Source organism: Elephas maximus, chromosome 23, assembly GCF_024166365.1.
Source record: "Elephas maximus indicus isolate mEleMax1 chromosome 23, mEleMax1 primary haplotype, whole genome shotgun sequence".
Classification (NCBI taxonomy): domain Eukaryota; kingdom Metazoa; phylum Chordata; class Mammalia; order Proboscidea; family Elephantidae; genus Elephas; species Elephas maximus.
The window spans coordinates 28168700-28189641 of NC_064841.1; the positions used below are offsets into that span (position 1 = coordinate 28168700).

At 37.8% G+C, this 20942-nt stretch overlaps 1 protein-coding gene across 4 annotated transcripts in view; it reads right to left on the bottom strand.

Annotated features, from left to right (window-relative positions):
- Positions 1-20942, bottom strand: part of FNDC3B (fibronectin type III domain containing 3B) — a 391440-nt gene that overhangs the window by 167809 nt on the left and 202689 nt on the right. For all 4 annotated transcript variants that reach the window (XM_049867193.1, XM_049867190.1, XM_049867192.1 and 1 more), the window contains one exon: positions 1864-2107. In XM_049867193.1, the coding sequence (XP_049723150.1) occupies positions 1864-2107 (244 nt within the window). The remainder of the gene's footprint in view (positions 1-1863; positions 2108-20942) is intronic.

Consider the following 20942-nt stretch of genomic DNA (forward strand, 5'->3'; position numbering starts at 1 on the left):
AATTGCTTTAGGTATGCACATTCAGAACTAAGCTGAGAAAACACATAAACGGCTATTTATGAAGTAAACTGGGATTTTGTTTTGCTGTCTTTAATTTGAAATCAGTGAAGGCACTTCAATTTGTACACCATTGTTCTGCGTAATTTTAATGAAATTAGACTAAAACATACTATAAAATGAAGTTTTGTTTTTGTTTTTTTGCTTAATACTACCGGTAATTTGAGTCACACTGTTGGTGAACCCAATAGCCGCTCCTTGGAAGAAGACGTGGCAGCCTGCTTCTGTAAAGATTACGGCCTTGGAAACCCCATAGGGCAGTTCTACTCTGTTGCTATGAGTTGGAATCAGCTGGAAGGCAATGGATTTGGCTTTTTTTTTTTTTTTTTTTTTGATTGGCTTCCCTAAAATTGCAACAGGTACTATTCAGAAAACACTGTCTATCTGGAACACTATTAACAGACGGATAAAATAAAGCAGGTCAGAAACTCCTCCAAAAAAGGTAAGTAAGTAGCCCAAGTTTTTCCCAATGGCATCATATCTCAGACTGAAACTGGCAAATGCTCAAATGTTTAATGTACGTTGTGTCAAACCATTTGAATACTTTTTAAAAATTACCATTAACTGAATTTTTTTCAGTTTTTATCCAAATGTTCTCACGGCGTATACACTCTACCTAATATTTATGGGTGTTATATTATTAGGTAAAGATCTTTAGTAAGTTATTGATATCTCCATGAAATCAAAGTGTTGATTTCATACTTTTGCTACTCTCTCCCTATACACCAATATGACAGCACTTGGTTATTTAAAATTATGCTACATTTCTTTCTGATTACTGAAAAGAAAGTAATCAAGTTCTGTTTCTAAGTTACAACAGGATATTTCACCTGAAATACCCATCTCAAAATTTTTCTTCCATTAATGAGAAAAAATATGAGATAAACATACAGGGGAAAAAAATGTGTGTGTATGTGTAATTGATAAGAGAAGGTGAGGTAAGAACTTGTTCAAAAATTCTATAGTATAACAGGCATTTCTAATATAATTTATCTAACCAAAAATAATAAATGTTGAAAGCAGAAAAATGCTTCAACTTATAGTCAGACTGAAGGAAATCACTTTTTGATTGTCTGAGAGGTTGAAGTCTAATTTTCAACTTCATTTATCTGGTTTCTTAGTATCCCTTTTGATAGAGACAGGCTTTAGACTAAACCAATAAAAAAAACCAAGGCCAAATTAAAAGGACATAATGTAGGTAGCTCTGAGGCTCTTTTCCATTCGAGGTTAAGTATCTGCTTAACAACCAGCAAAGCTGTGGCTGTACTGAAGGCTACCGTGAAACTGAAAACGGGGCTCAGGAGGACCTCATCAACAGCAAGGGGATTTGGAGTTCTGCCAAGATTGTGATATAGAGCATTCACATATCCCAAAGGTTATTCAGATCTCACGCTATTCTAACGTTGGAAACAAGACACAAAACACTTTTCAGCATCCCTTTTTCTGCTAGGCCTTAAGGATGCCAAAAGGTTCTGCCTCAGGCCACTCTCACATAAAAATGTTTATAGGACACGGGAACACACGATAGATCACTGCCTATTTTCTAAAATACAAAGTAATTACCCAGCTCCTTGATATCTGCAGGACTTGGGTGGGGGTAGAGAATTGAGAAAAAAGAGAAAGCTGGAACCCGCAAAGTAATCATACAAGACATAACAGGACAAAGGAAACTAGGGATTTTCCATGAGTTTATAAACCACATAGATCCCTTTCTACCATGCTTAGTAGAGATAAAAGAAGGGTTCTCTTACACTACTTAAGTGCTGCAACCAGTTCCAACAGCTCCTGAGGAAACATCCTACTCACCTTGCTCACCATAGATTGTGGGAGGGAGATGATGCTGAGGAAAAAACTGAGGCGGTATATCTCCAGGTCCAGTAACAGGTGGGTAGTAAGCCGTGTGTGAGTTAGGAATAAAATGTGGGTGGTGAGTCATGTAGGGGGGTAGGTGATGGGTCGGAGACATAGCTGAGGGGTAGCTCGGAGGGTAACACTCAGGAGACTGGGGTGTGACTACCACCCGGCGAACTCCAGTACTGTCTTCAATCACCTAAGGAAAACAGCAAGAGGGAAGAAGGCAATACATGTTATTAGCAAACGTGTATCATGTTAATAAATACCCAGAAATTTAATTTTCTCTCCTCCACAGAAAAAGAAATTTTTAGTGCATGTTGAATTCTAGTTCTCTAACTCAATCAGCAAGGAACTCTGGTGGTGCAGTGGTTAAAGTGCATTACCGTTAACCGAGCAGTCCCTGGGTTCACACCCACCAGCCGCTCCACAGGATAACGACGTGACAGTGTGCTTCTATAAAGGGCTCAGCTTTGGAAGCTATGGGGCAGTTCTACTCTGTCCTATAGGGTCACTATGAGCTGGAATCAACTCGACGCCAATGGGGTTTTTTGTTAGTTCAATCAACTAAATGAGTCCTATAAGTAGTATGGCTTATCAATTAAAATTTATGAAAATTAACTTTTCATCAACCAACTGATTCTCTACAACCACTTTGTAAAACCTTTGAACAGATCAACAGATTGATATGAAATCTCATTTTTCTCATAAAATTTTCACTGGCTTTATCCAAGACAAGTAAATTTAATGTGTGCTTAAATTAATTTTAAGGATACTTTTAAAATTAATTATCATAGTTCAATGATTTTCCAGAAAGAAAAGACTTCCAAGGCCATGTAAGTGTGTTTTCTGGGTCTGGCTGAGAGATCATATTCTGCCCCCTTCCTGAACTAGCATGCATAGTTCCATCGTACGGTCTTTAGGAACAAAGGGAGCGTTAGTGCCAGAAACCACAGAAGTGTCTTAAAAGATGTCATTTAATCTAGGCCCTAGAATGTAGATGAAATGAAGGGATTCAGACCAACGAAACACTTCAGCAATCCTGAATCAGGATGGACATCTCTGCTTCCAAGATGTCTTTCCTAACGATGTAACGAGTACTGTGAAGAAAGATATTATGACTAGCCGACCTGTTATGAGCAGAGTGAGCCATTAAACATTGTAGTCACATTATCCATACTTTCTCTAAGGAAGAGCAACTAAGGCAGCAAAGTGTCAATATTTATTGTCTCTGTGGCTGACTTTATGCTACCTACTCTAGAAGCAAATAATTTTATAGCAAGACAAGATATGAAGTAACTAATACAATAAATACCATAATCCCAAGGTTCAGAGAAAAACATGGAATATCAGAAACAGAGAAGCTGGTCTAATTATTTAAGACAATCAGGCACACACACTGATACAAAGTTTTGTCTTTCTAAAAAAAAAAAAAAAACAGGGAAAATTAAACTTGTATATTGAAATGGATTTCTTTTTATACCTCAGGAGGTTGATTATAGACCAAAATAAAATGAATTAATCATGTCAAAAGCATTCTTAAAGAAAAAAAAGAACACACAAAATCTAGATTTATCTTCATTTTTTTAAATAATGGTAAAAACAAAATGAAAAGTTTAACAATGTTTAGACTATAGTGTACAAGGAAAATTTATTTTTATTTAATAGCTATTAATCTTTGTTAAGGAGCCCTGGTGACGCAGTGGCTAAAGCACTCAGCTGCTAACTGAAAGGTCAGTGGTTCAAACCCACCAGGCACTCCAGAAATATGTGGCAGTCCGCTTCCATAAAGATTTACAGTCTTGGAAACTATGAGGCAGCTCCACTCTGTTGCACAGGGTCACTATGAGTCAGAATCAACTCAAAGGCAATGGGTTTGGTTTTTTATTTTAGTAATCTTTATGCCAAAATATGTAAATATTTATATTAATATTAATGAATGTATTAATATAGCAGTTTTGAAATTAGCTACCCTGTATTAACAGGTATATTAATAAGGTAATACTAACTCCTTAAATTTAGGCTTCTGAGTCATACTCCTTACTAAAAAGATAAAAACTTTCTTCTTTGTCAATTTAACATTTATATAAAAGAATTAACAAGGCAAGTTCTAGAAGTTTCTGACTGAGAATGTAGGTTGTATAAACAAATAATACGATAAAACGCATTTCCAACAAACAGACACAAAGTAACTAGCTCTGTCTCTACTTCATACAAAAATGTAAATCAGGGATATATTTGAAAAATATCTGCAGTACATAGTAAAGGAACATCCAACCTGATTAGCTTTCAAGAGTATTACAAACTTCATAAGATTTTTGCATAGAAATACAAACACCACATCTCTAACTTCAGACCACGTTCTGCAAGCTCAAGCTCGCAGAGTGATAAAGCTTTCACAGGGAAAAAAGAATCATTTCATCTGCAAATTAAATAACGTGATGACTAAATTAAAATCTGAATCATAATGGGCAAACAGAAATCTTTATTTTAACATCTAAAATGAGACTCAAATTAGAGTATGATAAGCACAGTGGTGGAAACTCTAGTGGCCTAGTGGTTAAGAGCTGTCTGCTAACCAAAAGGTCGGCATTTCAAATCCACCAAGCGCTCCTTGGAAACTCTATGGGGCAGTTCTACTCTGTCCTATAGGATCGCTAGGAGTTGGAATCGACTCGACGGCAATGGGTTTTGGTTTAGCACAATGGTTAACCACTTGCCTGCTAACCAAAAGGTTAACGATTCGAACCCATCAGCCACTCCATGGGAGAAAGGTGTGGCAATCTGCTTCCATAAAGATTTACAGCCTTGAAAACCCTATGGGGCAGTTCTACTTTGTCGGAATCGATTTGTAGGCAATAGGTTTGGTTTTTGGTTTTCAGTGTTCAGCATGTTTAAAGATTTATTTCTCCCTAGTCTCTTTTAAAATAGAAAGAAGCATATTTACAGATATGTGTACTTCTATTCACGACGAATGATACTACCCTGAATCACTTTTAAAAGTCATATATATTAAATTAGAATTGAATCAGTAGGAATCAACTCTGGTAAGAGATCATCCTCACCTCTACAAAATAAAACAACTGTAGAGGTCACAGTCATCAAAATGAGTAGAATGGAATTCCAATGCTCTGCACCAAGAGAACTTCATGGAGAATTTATATACAAAGAAGCTGCCTTAAAGCTTTCCAGAAAAAGGCAGTACAGATGGACCAATCAATCAGAAAAGAGCATCCAGAAAATGGACAGTTTTCAATCATCCAATAAGAAAGTTTGTAAGAAGGCTTTCAGAGTGAGTTAAAGCTCAGCACTTAGCTTTTTATGCATTCTTTAATATTGTAACTTCTTCTGGGCCTTGGCAAGCTAATCACATTAACCCCATTTATGAAAGCATGGCTGCTAATTTACAAGTTTATCGAACATGGTGCTCTGTTGTTGTTAGGTGCCATCAAGTTTTCCGACTCATAGCGACCTTATGTATAACAGAACAAAATATTGCCCAGTCCTGCACCATCCTCACAAGTGTTGTTATGTTTGAGCTCAATGTTGCAGTCACTGTGTCAACCCATCTTATTGAGGGTCTTCCTCTTTCTCACTGACCCTCTGCTTTACCAAGCATGATGTCCTTGTCCAAGGACTGGTCCCTCTTGATTACATGTCCAAAGTATATGAGACAAAGTCTTACCATCCTCGCTTCTAAGGAGCATTCTGGCTGTATTTCTTCCAAGGCAGATTTATTCATTCTTCTGGAAGTCCATGGTATATTCAATATTCTTCGCCAACACCATAATTCAAAGGCATCAATTCTTCTTGGGTCTTCCTTAGTCACTGTCCAGCTTCCGCATGCATATGAGGTGATTAAAAATACCGTGAATTGAGTCAGGCACACCTCAGAATCATCAGGGTGACATCTTTACTTTTTAAGTTATTAAAGAGGTTTTTGCAGCAGATTTGCCCAATACAATATGCTGTTTGACTTCTTGACTGCTGCTTCCATAGATGTTGATTGTGGATCAAAGAAAAATGAAATCCTTGACAACTTCAGTATTTTCTTGGTTTATCGTGATGTTGCTTATTGGTCCAGTTATGAGGGTTTTTGTTTTCTTAATGTTGAAGTGTAATCCCTACTGGGCTGTGTTCTTTGATCTTCATTAGCAAGTGCTTCAAGCCCTCTTCACTTTCAGCAAGCAAGGTTTTGTCTACCTGCACATCACAGGTTGTTAGTGAGTCTTCCTCCAATCCTGAGGCCACGCTCTTCTTCATACAGGCTAGCTTCTTGGATCATTTGCTCAGTATACAGACTGCATCAGTATGGTTGAAAGGATAAACCATACCATTAGAAATTTTCAGGCTTGGACTGGTAAGTATTATCAAAGCCTCTTCTAATTTGTCTAAAATGCAAACCACAAATATGCTCTGCTTCGTATAGCACATTACACAATTTTACCATAAATCTGTTATGGATTTTTCTTACCATCTGATACAGACATGTATTATTTTACAGTGTCTTCCCCCACCCTATTGGCTATTAAGAAAAAAATAAGGCTTATGCAAGATGTCCCTCTTACATGGAACCTTTTTATTTAATCCTCTGCTAGACACTGGAAGGTCCACAGAAGCAAAGTATTTGCTTTCCAGAAGCTTACAATCTTCATTATTTCATTCAATACAAAACTCCCAATAGTCAATCAGGGGTATGGACTTGGCAGACAAAAAATGCTCTCACTAAATATGAAGAACTCTTGGTATTTGTAAACAGAGGTGGCTGTAATAAAAAGGAGATTTTATTGTCATCATTTATCATATAATTTCTAATTTATTAAAACAAAGCGATTTTGTTTTTTAAGTTGGGTAAAATCACTAATAAAGGCAAGAATTGGGGGGGGAGGGCACAGTTAAAAAAAAAAAAAGGGCCAGAAACAAAAATTAGAGCTATACAGAGCTGAAAGATTATCTTTTTACAAATGTATTTTCTGGGAATAAATTTTCCACTATTTAAAAAATAAGTATCAATCTGGAGTATAAATTACCTTTCACAAAGAAACTAGGCTTCCAGTTAGAAAGCTAGCTTTTTTTTTTTTTTTTTAACATTTTTGAGCATTTTATTTTTAGGTAAAAGTTTACACAGCAAATTAGTCTCTTATTCAATAATTCATATACAAATTGTTCTGTGCCATTGGTTGCTATCCCCACAATGTGTCAGCACTCTCCCCATTTCCATCCCTCTAGTTTCTCGGCCTCTCCTCGCCTTCTCATCTTTGCTCTAGGGCAGATGTTGCACATCTGGTCTAGTACAGTTCACGTTCCAAGGCATACATTTCTCAGGGGTGTTGTTGTTTATTAGGCTAATCTATTGTTAGGCTGAAAGGTGACCTCTGGGAGAGGCTTTAGTTTCAGGTTAAAAGGGTGTGTTAGGGCGACAGTCTCAGGGGTTCCTCTAAGTCTCTACCACTCCCGTAAGGCTGGTCTTTTTTATGAATGAGTTTTGTTCTACATTTTTCTCCCATTCTAAGAAACGAAGAAGCTTTTGGAAATTATGAATTGCCTACACAGATAAAAAACTGTTTCAAAGCCCCGTTTCTAAGTATCTTGTTATCCTGTGGGATCTGCGGAAGATGTCGGTTTACATGTACGTGCATAATCGGGCACTATCAGAAACATGGTTCCTTCCTACACCCAGAGCTGCTGTGTCATCAGAAACCTTTACTTTAGAAAATGGAATATTAATTCTGAATAGAAACAAAAATCAAAGATACGTGCTGAGCATTTTGTTCACTTTCCTTACATGACACAGGCTGCAACGAATTTTAATGATCAAATACGGTTTTAATCTACGTCTAAGGAAATTATGCCTACGTTCCTCCAGAGAAGAAGAAAATCCGAGGAGCAGTAACAAAGTGCAGATATAATATGCAACTTAGGAAATGGTGGACAGTAATACTCTTTGTTTAATGAACACAGTTTATAAAGAAACACATTACTCTAACAGGAGAATTTAAACAAAAAAGAATTCAGTTCAAAAAATCCTGAGGCAGTAAAATGTCCCTTCCAATCTTCACACAGATGACTAAGTAAAAGACAGATTCACCTCCTTTTGGGATGAACGAAACTGGCAATATCCCGAAGCAGACAAATCACCTGATTCAATTCACCAATTATTTCCTGACACATACTATGTGTCATATTTAGTACATACTTTATGTACTAAGCATTGGATGTCTAAAGATGAGAAAAAATAGGTGCTAAACCATTTAATGCATCTATATAGCCTAAGAAGAATAGAAACAGAAAAATTAGACTAAGACCTAATAAGCTCTATTATAGAAATCAGAAGAAAGTATTCTTTATTCCTTATCTAGATTCCTCCCACTCTGTGACTCAATAGAATGGTCGCTTGCGTATCTTCTCCAGAGAATCCTAGAAGCTTGAAAAAAGGTCATCATGCCAGATTCTCAGGTTGCTACCTACCAGCACCCCAGAACGTAAAGGCTGCAGCCAAATTTCCTCAATCTTAAGCTCTAGAAGTCTTGGTCTACTTAAAAAGCCCTCTAAAAAAAAAAAAAGCAATGCATCTATCCTCTGCGAGCAAACACCCAGTCACCTTCTTCAGGCTAATGAAGAAAGTCAGCCTGATGACAAATAACAGCTAGTTTGCTTCTTTATCTTGGGTTTTTACTCAATTCAATTCAACAAGCATTTACTGAGAACCTTCTACGTGCCTGGTATCCTGTGGCCTAGACATGAGGACGAGTGGATAGAGAATAAGGCACAAAAGGTTAAATGGAGAGAGTGTTTTTATAAGTATGACCAAGAGAACCATTAAAACAAAATGAAATACCTGGCTACTACTACCAACCGTTTTAATCTGGGCCACAATAGATGGACCCTGATGGAACAAGAGAAAAATGTGAATCTCTGGTGGTGCAGTCCTTGGAAACCTTTTGGGGCAGTTTTACTCTGTCCTATAAGGTCGATATGAGTGGGAATCGACTCAATGTCAATGGGTTGGTTGGGGCTGATTGGACTGGTTGAGACTAGGAGACTCCCTGAAAGTAATGCCCTGAGATACTCTTTAAACCTTGAGCCCAAAATAATCCCTGAGGTCACTTTGTAGATAAATAACAAAATGGCTCAAAAAATAATGAGTATCACTTGTAAGGACTAAGTTCTTTTTAAAAATCACCTATATGAGACCAAACGGTCAACAATTACTTTAATACAAAGATGAGAATATACGGGAGCAGGGAAACTAGATTAATGGAAATGGAACAACCAGAAGGGAAATAATGACATTGTGAAGAACGTAACCAATGTCATTGAACTTGTGTAGAAATTGTTGAATGGGAACCTAAACTGCAATGTAAACCTTCATAGAAAATACAATAAAATATATATTTTTTAAAAAAACAAAATAGGCTGGAGATGGGAGTTACAGGGAAAACCAATGGGAGCAGCATGGGGAGAGAGATGAGAAAGGAACTCAGTCACTACCTGTAGTCTCCCAGCTAGTAGACATGGGTTATCATGTTTAATTTTATTAACTAGTTGGGCAATAGATATTAAGCATCACTGTCTTACATGAAGGAAACCAAGCAAAGAATGATTAAATTTTGTAACTAGTTAGTTAGGTAGAAGAACCATGATTCTCATACTGGGTTGTCCTACCCCAAAGCTTTCATCATGTGGAGAATTATATAAAAGTCAAGAATGCTGAGAAGTAAATACTTAAACTTTGAGAATCAGGTTAATAAAAGAAGTAAAAGAAGTCAAAACATAACCAACATTTATTGAGTACCTGCTTTAATGTCTTCTATCAAAAAGAGTCAACACACTAAGTTCCTGGGATAGTGACTGACACATAGTAATACCAAAATCTCACCCAGCACTCACTATTATTACCGTGTTTTTATGCAAATAACGCAAACCTTCTACTTTTGGTTGCCAACCACTTCCTCCACTCCCGGTGCACTGTGCCAATTTTTTTACATGTTGCTGTTTAAAAAATTAGCATAGTGTGCTTACAAAAATACATCAAGGGGGGAAGGGATGGTTGGTGAACAAATGCAGATTGTGCGCGTCATGTGTGTAAAAATACAGTATTATTATCTCACTTCATGAAATCATCCCAAGAATTCTGTGAGGCATATAGTTATTCTCATTTTAGAGATAAGAGGGACAAAGGTCACAGAATTTAAGCTAGCTGACCCAAGGCTGTAAAGCTAGCAGGCAAAAAAACCTAAGCCCAAGAACTAAAATTAATCTCTTAAAAACACTTATATTTTGAGTGGCATTTCTCTTCGCTAACAAAGAAGGAAGGTAGTTTCCTGTACTGAACTGAAATACTCCACAGAAATTTTAATAAAATTCTCCACCCCTGGAAATCTTTCCTTCTACCCCTACTGGCCTGCAAGCCGCAAGAATCAAAAGAGGAACTCAAAATGCAGGAGGCAAAGGAAAAATGAAAAAGGGCTGCCCTGGATGGCCAGGGATGATCCAGGAAGCAGCCGAGCTGACTCTGCACGTGGACACACATGAGCCCACATTCATGTCCTCAGACGGGAATGCCTGGCAGCCAGCTTGTTGCGGTGGTGAGGAACACTGAGTGAGCTGGCTAGACACAGAGGACTGGGACCAAATGATTTTGTGAAAGTCAGGCTCGAGCTCAATGCCTAACTGCTGCCAACATGTCTGAAGTGCGCTCCCAGGCCATTCCGGGAAGGGAAGAAGTCTTGGATAAAATTGATCACACAAGTAGTGAACAAGCAGAAGAAAAATGTCAGTCAATACAAAACGGGTGCATGGACAGAAGGGAGCGTAAGCAACGAGCCCAGACTTTTCCCAACCTCATGGATTACAGAGCTCTCTCTCCACCCAAGTCCAAGTCCCTCCAGGGGAGGTAGTCATGTAAAAGGCTCTCAAATGTTGGTTAAATGAACAAAGGAATGAAAAGCAAGCAAGGAAGAGGAGGAAAAGAAGAAGAAAGTTTATCTGCTTAGGTTGATGTCCGCCAAGGATACTGATGCACCCACTACCAAATTTCTTCCCCATAACTCAGGTAAACAGCTGACACCCTATTCTCAAATTTCAGATAATCTGAATCCAATTAATTCCAAATCTGTCATTCTCAACCTTTTCCTTTTAAATAACTGTGATTTCACCACAAGTGTTTTTAGAGAAAGGTCATCTATTTCCAACGTAATTTTTTTTACTTCAATCCCAAGTGCAGCTGAGAAGTTGGAATTCCTTTGTCAGCTACCCGGAGTAGAAAAGCATCGGCTCTCCCTTTCCCTGTTTGCACTAACTCCTCACAGTATTTTCTACTACAGTGAACAAGATGAAAGAGGAAAAGTCGCTTTGATCTTTATGTAGGGTGGAGATCTGAAACACAAGCCCTGCACCTCCCCTACTGATCCCCTTTTTGTGGCTATGGATGAAACATCCATTACCATTACCCAAGCAGCATAAGAAGGAAGCAAAAATAGGAATCAAAGCAGAAGAGCAAAGGAAGAGTCATAGGAGCAAGTGGTCAAAGTTTCTACTTCATAGATCAAGTCGAGTTACTTCACTTAAAAATGGTGGCAGACCTGAATATATTACCCAACTCTCCTGACTTATTTTTCTGTCTTTTCAATTAAATGATTAAAATTGTGGTTGAAAATGCCAAACATTAACTTCTCCACCTCATTTCTTCTTACATCTGTAATGGCGAACAGCTGATGAAATAATGTTTGCTCTTTCCAATGTTTTAGTATCATTAATACCCTGAGACAATACTCTCTCTAGGTTTAGGACCAGGTCCCTTTGCCACACGGCATGGTTATTTTTAATCAAATGGAAATATAAATGATGTTCCTACGTTTCTAAACGCCCAGTACATAATATCAAAGGATTATACTGAAAGTAGTCATAGCTTCATTTTATAAGAGATGTTTTCTCCTGTATTAAGAAAAATAAGTTCCTTGAAAATTTCAATTACTTTTCCCCAACAGTTTTTGCCAACGTTTAAATTCAACCACGAAATTCCATCTGCTTTGTAAGTAGCCAAAGCTAAGGTTTTAAGTAATAGGGTGACTCATGAATGGACAAAAAGTCCCCAAACTTTTTCCTGCACAATCAGTTATACCCAAAAAAACCAAACCCGCTGCCGTCGAGTTGATTCCAACTCATAGTGACCCTATAGGGCACAGCAGAACTGCCCCATAGTTTCCAAGGAGCACCTGGTGGATTTGAACTGCTGACCTTTTGGTTAGCAGCCGTAACACTTAACCACCATGCCACCAGTGTTTCTCAGTTATACCCAGAAATCTTAAAATTTCCATTGATGCTGAAATTTTAACCCACAGACCTACCCGAGGAAATGACTAAGGTATGGGCTGAGGAGAGAATGGTTAGATCAAGATAACACATCTGATGTTGCTGTGTAGGATGGTCGCCAGGCTGGCCCATTCCAGAGCAGATCATAAAAGGAGACACTACCATAAATGGCACTACCCCCTCTGCTGGCTTTCTATGCGCTAACACTAAAAAAGGGCACACTTCTACATGCAGTTATGCAGATCTCTGTTCTGGCAAAAGGAGCACACAATTCAGGGCACAGAGAGATGAAATCAACTTCTAGTACCTGACTGGCCACACCTGGCTCTTTCAAGGTGCTACCATCTATTAATAACTAAAAGCCACTGAGAAGTGGAGAAGAGGATGGAAACAAGTAGGTCGTCTGTAGTATCTCTTTGATACAACTACTTTAGTGAATTATATAATGCTGTTTTTTTTGTTTTTTAGTAGTTGAGGGGGACGCTCACAGTCATTTATTAAACCTTCCAAATTGAGGAACCTCAGTAAGGTAAAGAGACACATCTTTTTAACTGCAAACCAAGGCTGGACCAACCGGGGATCTGGCTGCACCACTGAGATTTTTTTACCACACCCCCACTGCCCTAACTTGAGGATCCCATGGGAATAGAAAGGCCTCTATTATGCAGACAGAGATAGGTTTCTCAAAATAATGCAGACAGCTAAGAAGCCTCTTCTCGGAGAAAGGAAGTATCAAGATACACAGCATTTGGCATTGGCGCCAAAGGCAAAATAACGACTTGGTTAATTTGATGCAACAAAGATAATAATAACTTCTACTATTTGCATTTCATTTACTAGTTTATGAGGTACAAGACTTAACTCACCCAGTACTCAGAAGATCCACTAAGTCCTACATAAGTTCTATATGATAGTTCTACATGAACAAGCTTCTGGAGGGACTATGTAACTGAACCTAAGGTTGGTTACACGGGTGACAAGATTCGTACCCAAGTACTCTGACTGGAAATCCTGTACTTTTTCTATCATGCTTTATTGTATACCACCAACTGTAACATAAAAACAAAAGAAAAAAATTGATTTGAAAATAAAAAAAATCAAATCTAATCCTCCCAACATGTGTGTGGCACTGAACAAGAACAATGAACAAGTTACATCCATGGACATTTCGGTCAATAATAAAATGGGCCAAGCAATTATTTCAGACTAAAAGGAAATGCTGTTTTAAAGAAAAGACTATTTGTCAGGAGCAAACAATAAAGTACACATATGATGGTTATTTATTTATTTATTTATTTTTATGATGGTTTAATTCCAGCAAAACTGAGATGCTCTTGAAAAATGAATAAAGTTATCACCAGTGGGAACGTGTAGAAAATAACTGTCTCTGTTACTCCAATGCCTCTCCCTCAACAGCAAAGGGAGACGGCCAATTACATCTTCTCAGTCCACTCAAACTCATGGCATTACAGGCAGATTACGCCAGTGCACTGACTCACAGGATGGAACCTTCTGCAGTTAACAGGCGACTCACATATTTCTCACCTAAGTAATTCCTTGCATTTATACAAAGCATATTATTTTTCAAGTCTTTCACATCTATGAGACATGATAATCTCCTCAAAGAAGACTGCTACATCTTTCAGGACACTGAGGCACAGGTTGAGACTAAGAGACTTGTTCAAGGTTACTTTGACACCCATGCTGCTTCTACTACTGCATCATCTCACTCTGATTATGAGACTGGGCCCAAGGCATCAAGAAATTAGGGATGTGTCATCCCCAGTGACAGAGAATGTGGTTCTCAGTTTCAAATATGTCATTACGACTCACCAATGGAGGCCATTCCACTAGATTCTTAAGGCCTTAATTATGTCCATGGAGCCTCAACCACCAAGGACAAGATGGGCAGAATTCAGAGTTACCACAAACTCAGACAGATAAGAAATAACATTTTTATTTCCACCGATTTCTAATTAAGGAGGCTTGGTGGCACAATGGTTAAAGTGCTTGGTTTTGAACCAAAGAGTCAGTGGTTCAAATCCACTAGCCTTGGAAATGCTATGGGGCAGCAGTTCTACTCTGTCCTACAGGGTTACTATAAGTCAGAACTCAATGACAGTGGATTTTTTTTTTTTTTGGTAATTTCTAGATGACACAACCTTGCATGCTGAAAGCGAAGAGGACCTTAATACACTTACTGATGAATGATGAAGATCAAAGACTACACCCTTCAGTATGGATCACAACTCGACATAAAGAAAACAAAAATCCTCACAACTGGACCAATAAGCAACATCATGATAAACAGAGAAAATACTTAAGTCCCAAGGATTTCTTTTTACTTGGATTCACAATCAACACTCACGGAAGCAGCAGTCAAGAAATCAAACGATATATTGCATTGGATAAATGTGCTGCAAGGGACTTTTTTAAAAGTGTTAAAAAGCAAAGATGTCACTGTGAGGACTAAGGTGTGTCTAGCCCATGCCATGGTATTTTTTAATCACCTCACATGCATGTGAAAGCCGGACAACGAACAAGGAAAACCCAAGAAGAACTGATGCCTTTGAATTATGGTGTTGGCCAAAAATACCAAATATACCATGGACTGCCAGAGGAACGAACAAGTTTGTCTTGGAAGAAATACAGCCAAAACGCTCCTTAGAAGCAAGGATGGCAAGACTTTGCCTCATGTGCTTTGGACATGTTATCAGAATAGACCAAGTCCATGGAGAAGGACATCATGTTTGGAAAAGTAGAGGGTCAGTGAAGAAGAGGAAGACCCTCAACAAGATGGACTGACACAGTGGCTGCAGCAATGGGCTTAAGCATAGCAACAATTGTAATGATGGAGCAGGACTGGGCAGTGTTTCGTTCTGCTGTACACAGGGTCACTATGAGTTGGAACCAATTCGATGGCACCTAACAACAACAATTGAAATTGAGTATTTCTTTTCATTATAAACGTAGACACCAAACTGCAGTGGTATTAGTAGTACCTATGACTTTGCTACTAATAAAACAGATCTTCCCATATCACATTAGTGTTACAGAATATTAACAACATTAATGCTTATTGTAACTTTCAAAGTATTGTAGTTGTTAGACCTGCTACTAAAACAAACCAAAAAAACCAAACCCCGTGCCTCCGAGTCGATTCCGAGGCATAATGACCTGCTACTAGACATTGTTAATATGCTCATAAAGTAACATAAAAATTACTGTATCACCTTTTTAAAAATATTTGACTACTGTATTTCAAAATAACTGACCTCCTTTATATCTATGAGTTCTATATTTTCCATTTAAAAATGCTTCAGAAATCTGCCAATGGCTTTTATGTCAGAATAAAATATTAAGTATCTGTGCTAACAATAATCAGGTCATACCTAACGCAGGGCAAAAAGAAAAAAAAAACTGTATGATTCATGTAAGTTCAAGTTTGTGATTCAGATAGATGTCAAAGAATATATACAAATATAAAATTCACCTAATCTTGGTAAAATTTTTACTTAATGGGTCAAAGATGTTTTTCTTAAAAAGTTATTACATATATGCCAAATATGGGTTACTAATTTAGAAAGGTAGAATAATTGTACAATAAAATCAAATGTAATGCACATAACTCAATACTTGCTAATATTTCCAAGTCACTTCCAGATGTTACACCGTTTCAACATTGTTACTGTGGAAATCAACTATCATTTTTCTATAGAAACAAAGACCAGCTTTCTAGTGAATAGAATGTTAATTACCACTAGAGTATGCCACTGTTTTGATATTAATTACTTTCAGAAACTTATGTTTCCACTTGATCTCCTTTTTAAGGTACAATATGAACAGAGGAAGGGAATCAATGAATTTTAGATTAGAAAAGAACTTTAGATATTCTCAAATACTTTCCCTTTTTCACTCCACAAGATAAAAATTACTCATCCATCCATCCACCCATCTTTTCCTAAATGCCTATTATACACTGGACAATTTTCTAGGGACTAGAGATCCCGCAATAAACAGAACTAAACAGTACCCGCCGAGTCCCTGCCCTTTTGGAGCTTAAATTCTAAATAAAGACGATCAAGTAGATACACAAGTGATACAGCCAAATAAATAACTCAGTAATATTCCTAAAATCACACAGGGAATTGGAGGTAGAGCCCCTCTTGAGCCAGCTTTTTCCTCCTGTTAATCCTGTGTTCTATTAGGTTACAATGGAAACCCTGGTGGTGTAGTGGTTAGGAGGAGTCTGAATCCACCAGGCACTCCTTGGAAACTCTATTGGGCAGTCCTACTCTGTCCTATAGGGTCACTATGAGTTGGGATCGACTCGACAGCAATGGGTTTGGTATTGGTTATTAGGTCACAATGCCAGGATCTCAGAAACAAAGGAAAGAAACTCAAGAGAAAGTGCAGAACAGGGAGATATAGAGAAGGCTCAGAAAGAGCAAAGTTGTACAATACTTTGAGAGAGGAGGAGACATCCTTGGTACGATTTCTTTAATTTAGCATTGCCAGCCCTGTCCGTAACCGCTCCTATGAGAAAATAAGCTATAAAATGAAAAATAAAAATGCTGCAATCAGCTAATAACAGAAACTAATAAAACAGATTGTACACCTAAATGCTATGCTCTTTTCCACAGCCACCCTCCCACCCCCCCAAACGTATACACTCTGTACATTATAGAACATTTCCCCAACTTCCTATAGAAAATTATTCCTCCAAAGGGCTTAAAGTCTTGAAACCAGTTCTGTTTTTTAGTTCTGTTACTACTGGATGCTAAATGGGTGTGATTTTCAGTCTGTCATGACACAGGGCAATCCCCCATGCTTTCTTCCTTCTGCTCATCATTTTCATAATGTTAACTGTAAAATAAGGCATTGGTTTGATCTTAGGTTGCAATCGCCAAAGGGAAGAAGTTGAGGCGAATGTTTGTAGTTCAACTGGCTTGGCAGAGCAAAATGGAGAAAATCATTCTATGGCTTTCATTTAGCAGGCCCCACTGGTTCTCCACAGGGGCTTCTGCTTTCTGGCCAACTCTTGAAACAGTCCCCCACTGGAGAATGACCAACCAAAGTTTAAATGCATTTCTCAGTATACTTCCTGTCTTTCCCTGGTTAAGGGAAATGGAATACAAATAATTTGAAAAGGTACTGACCTATTAGCTAATCCTCAAACCAATGAAGCGAGGTAAGTATACCACTGCTATAACAATACTGATTTTGACTCCTCGTCAAAGTGTTTAGGTCACATCAATTAATACGGAAAATGAACAGTGGTTTCTCAGATGGTTAGAACATTAACTTGGATGTTCACTTTTTCTTTTCTTATGTTTTTTTTTAATCTTTGAGATCGACATGAAGTTCTTCCTATAACATTTGAAAAATGTATCATAAGTGACTAGGCTAGCATGGAAAATAAAACTCAAGGCATCTGCTTAAGAAATTTTTACATATAAATTATTCCAAAAGTTAATGATGAGGTTAAAAAAAAGAGAGAGACTGGGAAAAACCATGGCCAGTATACAGTGAAAGGAAAAATCTGCTTCATACTGCATGACCTCAGTATGTATTTAGGCAGTCAAACGTTCACTGAAATTGTTCTAACACAGTCATCTTCTTCGTTATAACAGCTAACATTTAATCGAATGCCCACTCAGTAAGTGAGCCAAGCACCTCACATACACAGCTTTTAATCCTTACCTTTACCAATTCTGGTAGGTAATCACATATGTGGTGAATAAAATTTGTAAAACTTACACGGGAAATAGCCAGGTGGAAGGTGAGCATGGACCTGCCCGAAAATGTCCACGCTGTTCTCAACTATCCCACTCATCCCATTCCTCCACAGTTGCAGCCCTAATAACAGTGCCAAACGTTTTCACATAATGGAGATGATCATGATGATGGTGATAAGACAATCTGTGTGTGTGTCAGGTGCCATCGAGTCAGTTCCAACTCACAGGAGCCCTATGTACAACAGAATGAAACATTGCCCAGTCCTGTGCCATCCTCAAAATCGTTGTTATGCTTTAGCTCATCTTCCAGCACTATATCACACAATGTTCCACTGCTATTCATAAGGTTTTCACTAGCCAATCTTTTCAGAAGTAGACTGCCAGGTCCTTCTTCCTAGTCTGTCTTAGTGTGGAAGCTTAGCTGAAATCTGACCACCAAGGGTAACCCTGCAGGTATTTAAAATATCAGTGGCAAAGCTTCCAGTAACACAGCAATATCAAAGCCACCAGAGTACGATAAACTGACAGACACGTGGTGGAAGACAAAAAAAAAAAAAAAATTTTTTTTTTAAATCCATACCTCCGTAGATGAAAAAATACACATAATCTTTATGTTCTTTCAAGCTGAAACAAATCAGACTACTTTTTCCTTAAGCTTCCCGTTACTTCACCAAAGAATAAAGCACAAAACGCAGGCACACCCAACACAAAAAGGCTTTACTATATCAGAGACCACTGAGTTGGGATGACAACGTTCCAGCGTTTTCTCAAACTAAATCCACAGCATCATTAAGGTCCACAGGTTTGGTTCTTCTCAAGGAAGAAAATACAGATTGTGCTGTCGACTGCATCTCTACCACTGTCGGTTACCTTCTGGGTGTTTGTCTTACCACAAGGTTATCAGCTCGTTACTGATGCTCATATTGTATCAAGTTTATTTGATCAATTTTATTAATTTATTCTTAAAACCATTTCAACTACTTAATTACATAAGGAATCTGCTATAACCCAGAATTCCTCCACTGACTCAGTTTACTTACTACTGTAACATCTTTACTTGTTCACCTGTCTCACTCGTCAACTTTCTTACGATTTCTTTTAAAATGGACCATTCTATAATTAATTGGTGTTTTAATATCAGAGATGCATAAGTAGGCACGCTTATGTTCAAACTGTCAAAATAATACAAATACACCCACCAAGACAGGTGCTGTCACTGACTGAGAGATCACTTAACAGTGGGAAATAGGTCAGCGTAGAATCAGAAATGGCTGGTGTACGCTCCTGGTTCTACTTAAGGGCTTCAGCTTCCTCACATGTAAAAAGTTAAGACAGTGAAAACTGGGAACGTAAATAAATGATTTAGCACAGTGCACACCATTCACAGTAGATTCTATCATCACCACCTGTACCAAGGTAGGCTGGACTATCTTTCCCAGCTGCCCCACTCATCAACTTTGTTTGCTGACTTTAATTGGCACTGTCTTTCCCCTCTTTTTCTTTTTTTGTTAAAGCTATATTGAGATATAATTTTCTTACCATAAAATTCACCCTTTTAAAGTGTCTAACTCAATGGTTGAGTTACTGTATTCATAGAATCGAGGGACCATTACCACTATCTAATTCTACAACATTTACATCATTCGGGGTGGGGGGGGGAAGCCCATACCCATTAGCAGTAGGTTACTCCCCTTTACTCCCTCCCCAGCCACTGGAAACCACTCATCTGTTTTCAGTCTCTATGGATTGGCCTATTCCAGACATTTCATAAAAATGGCATCGTCCAATACATGGCCCTTTTTGTCTGGCTTCTTTCCTTACTATAATTTTCTCAGGTTTCATTACTGGTGGAGCATTTGTTAGTACTGAATTTCCTTTTATGGATGAATAATATTCTGTCGCATGAGTATAACACATTTGGATGGTCCATTCATGAGCTGATGCATACTTGGGTTGTTTCTACCTTGGGACTGTTATGAACAATGCTGCCATAAACATTTATGTACAAATTTTTTGTGAACATGTTTTCACTCCTCTTGGGTGTATACCTAGGAATTGCTAGATCATGCTTTAAGTCTATGTTCAACCTTTTGAGAAGATGCCAGGTGGTTTTCCAAAGCTACTGCACCATTTTACATTCCAGCAGCAATGTATTAGGATTCCATTTTTTCTACATTCTCATCAACACTTGTTATTATCTGTTGTTTTGTGTTGTAGTTTTTATAATTCTCCTAGTGAGTGTGAAGTAGTATCTCATTGTGGTTTAAATTTGCATTTCCCTGATGGCTGATAACACTGTGCATCTTTCCCAAGTCTTAACTGGCCATTTGTGTATCTTCTTTAGAAACGACGTCCTTAGCCCATTTTAAATTGTGTTATTTGTCTTCTTATTGTTGAGTTGTAAGAGTTCTTTATATAGTCTTGATATAAGTCCCTTGTCAAATATATGACTTGCACATATTTTCTCCCATTCTGTGAGTTGTTTTTGCCTTTTTGATAGTGTCTTCAAAGTGCTGAAGTTTTTAATTGTGATATCTAATCTCTCTATTTTTCCTTTTGGTGCTGTGCTTTTGGTGACATGTGTAGGAATCCAAAGTTATCAAAATTTACTCCTTTTTTTTTTTTGTCTAAGAGTTCTTGCACTTATGTCTTATGTCCATGATCCATTTTCAGTTTATTTTTTATATATGGTATGAGGTAGAGATTCAACTGCAATTGCTTTCCATGTTGTCCCAGAACTTTTTGTTCAAAACACAATTCCCCACTAAATTGTCTTGGTACTTCTTTCTTTTACATCCATATTCAGGGCATTTCATTCCTTGCAAGTACAAAGTCAGTCTGACCTTGCTAATTTCCAGCTATCAGGTATTACTATATTTAAACCTGTAAATCTTGATACATATATATAAAATGTGTGTATATGGTTATATATGTATATGTTTATTTCAGATTGGACAATCACTTAAATTTAAAAACATCTAC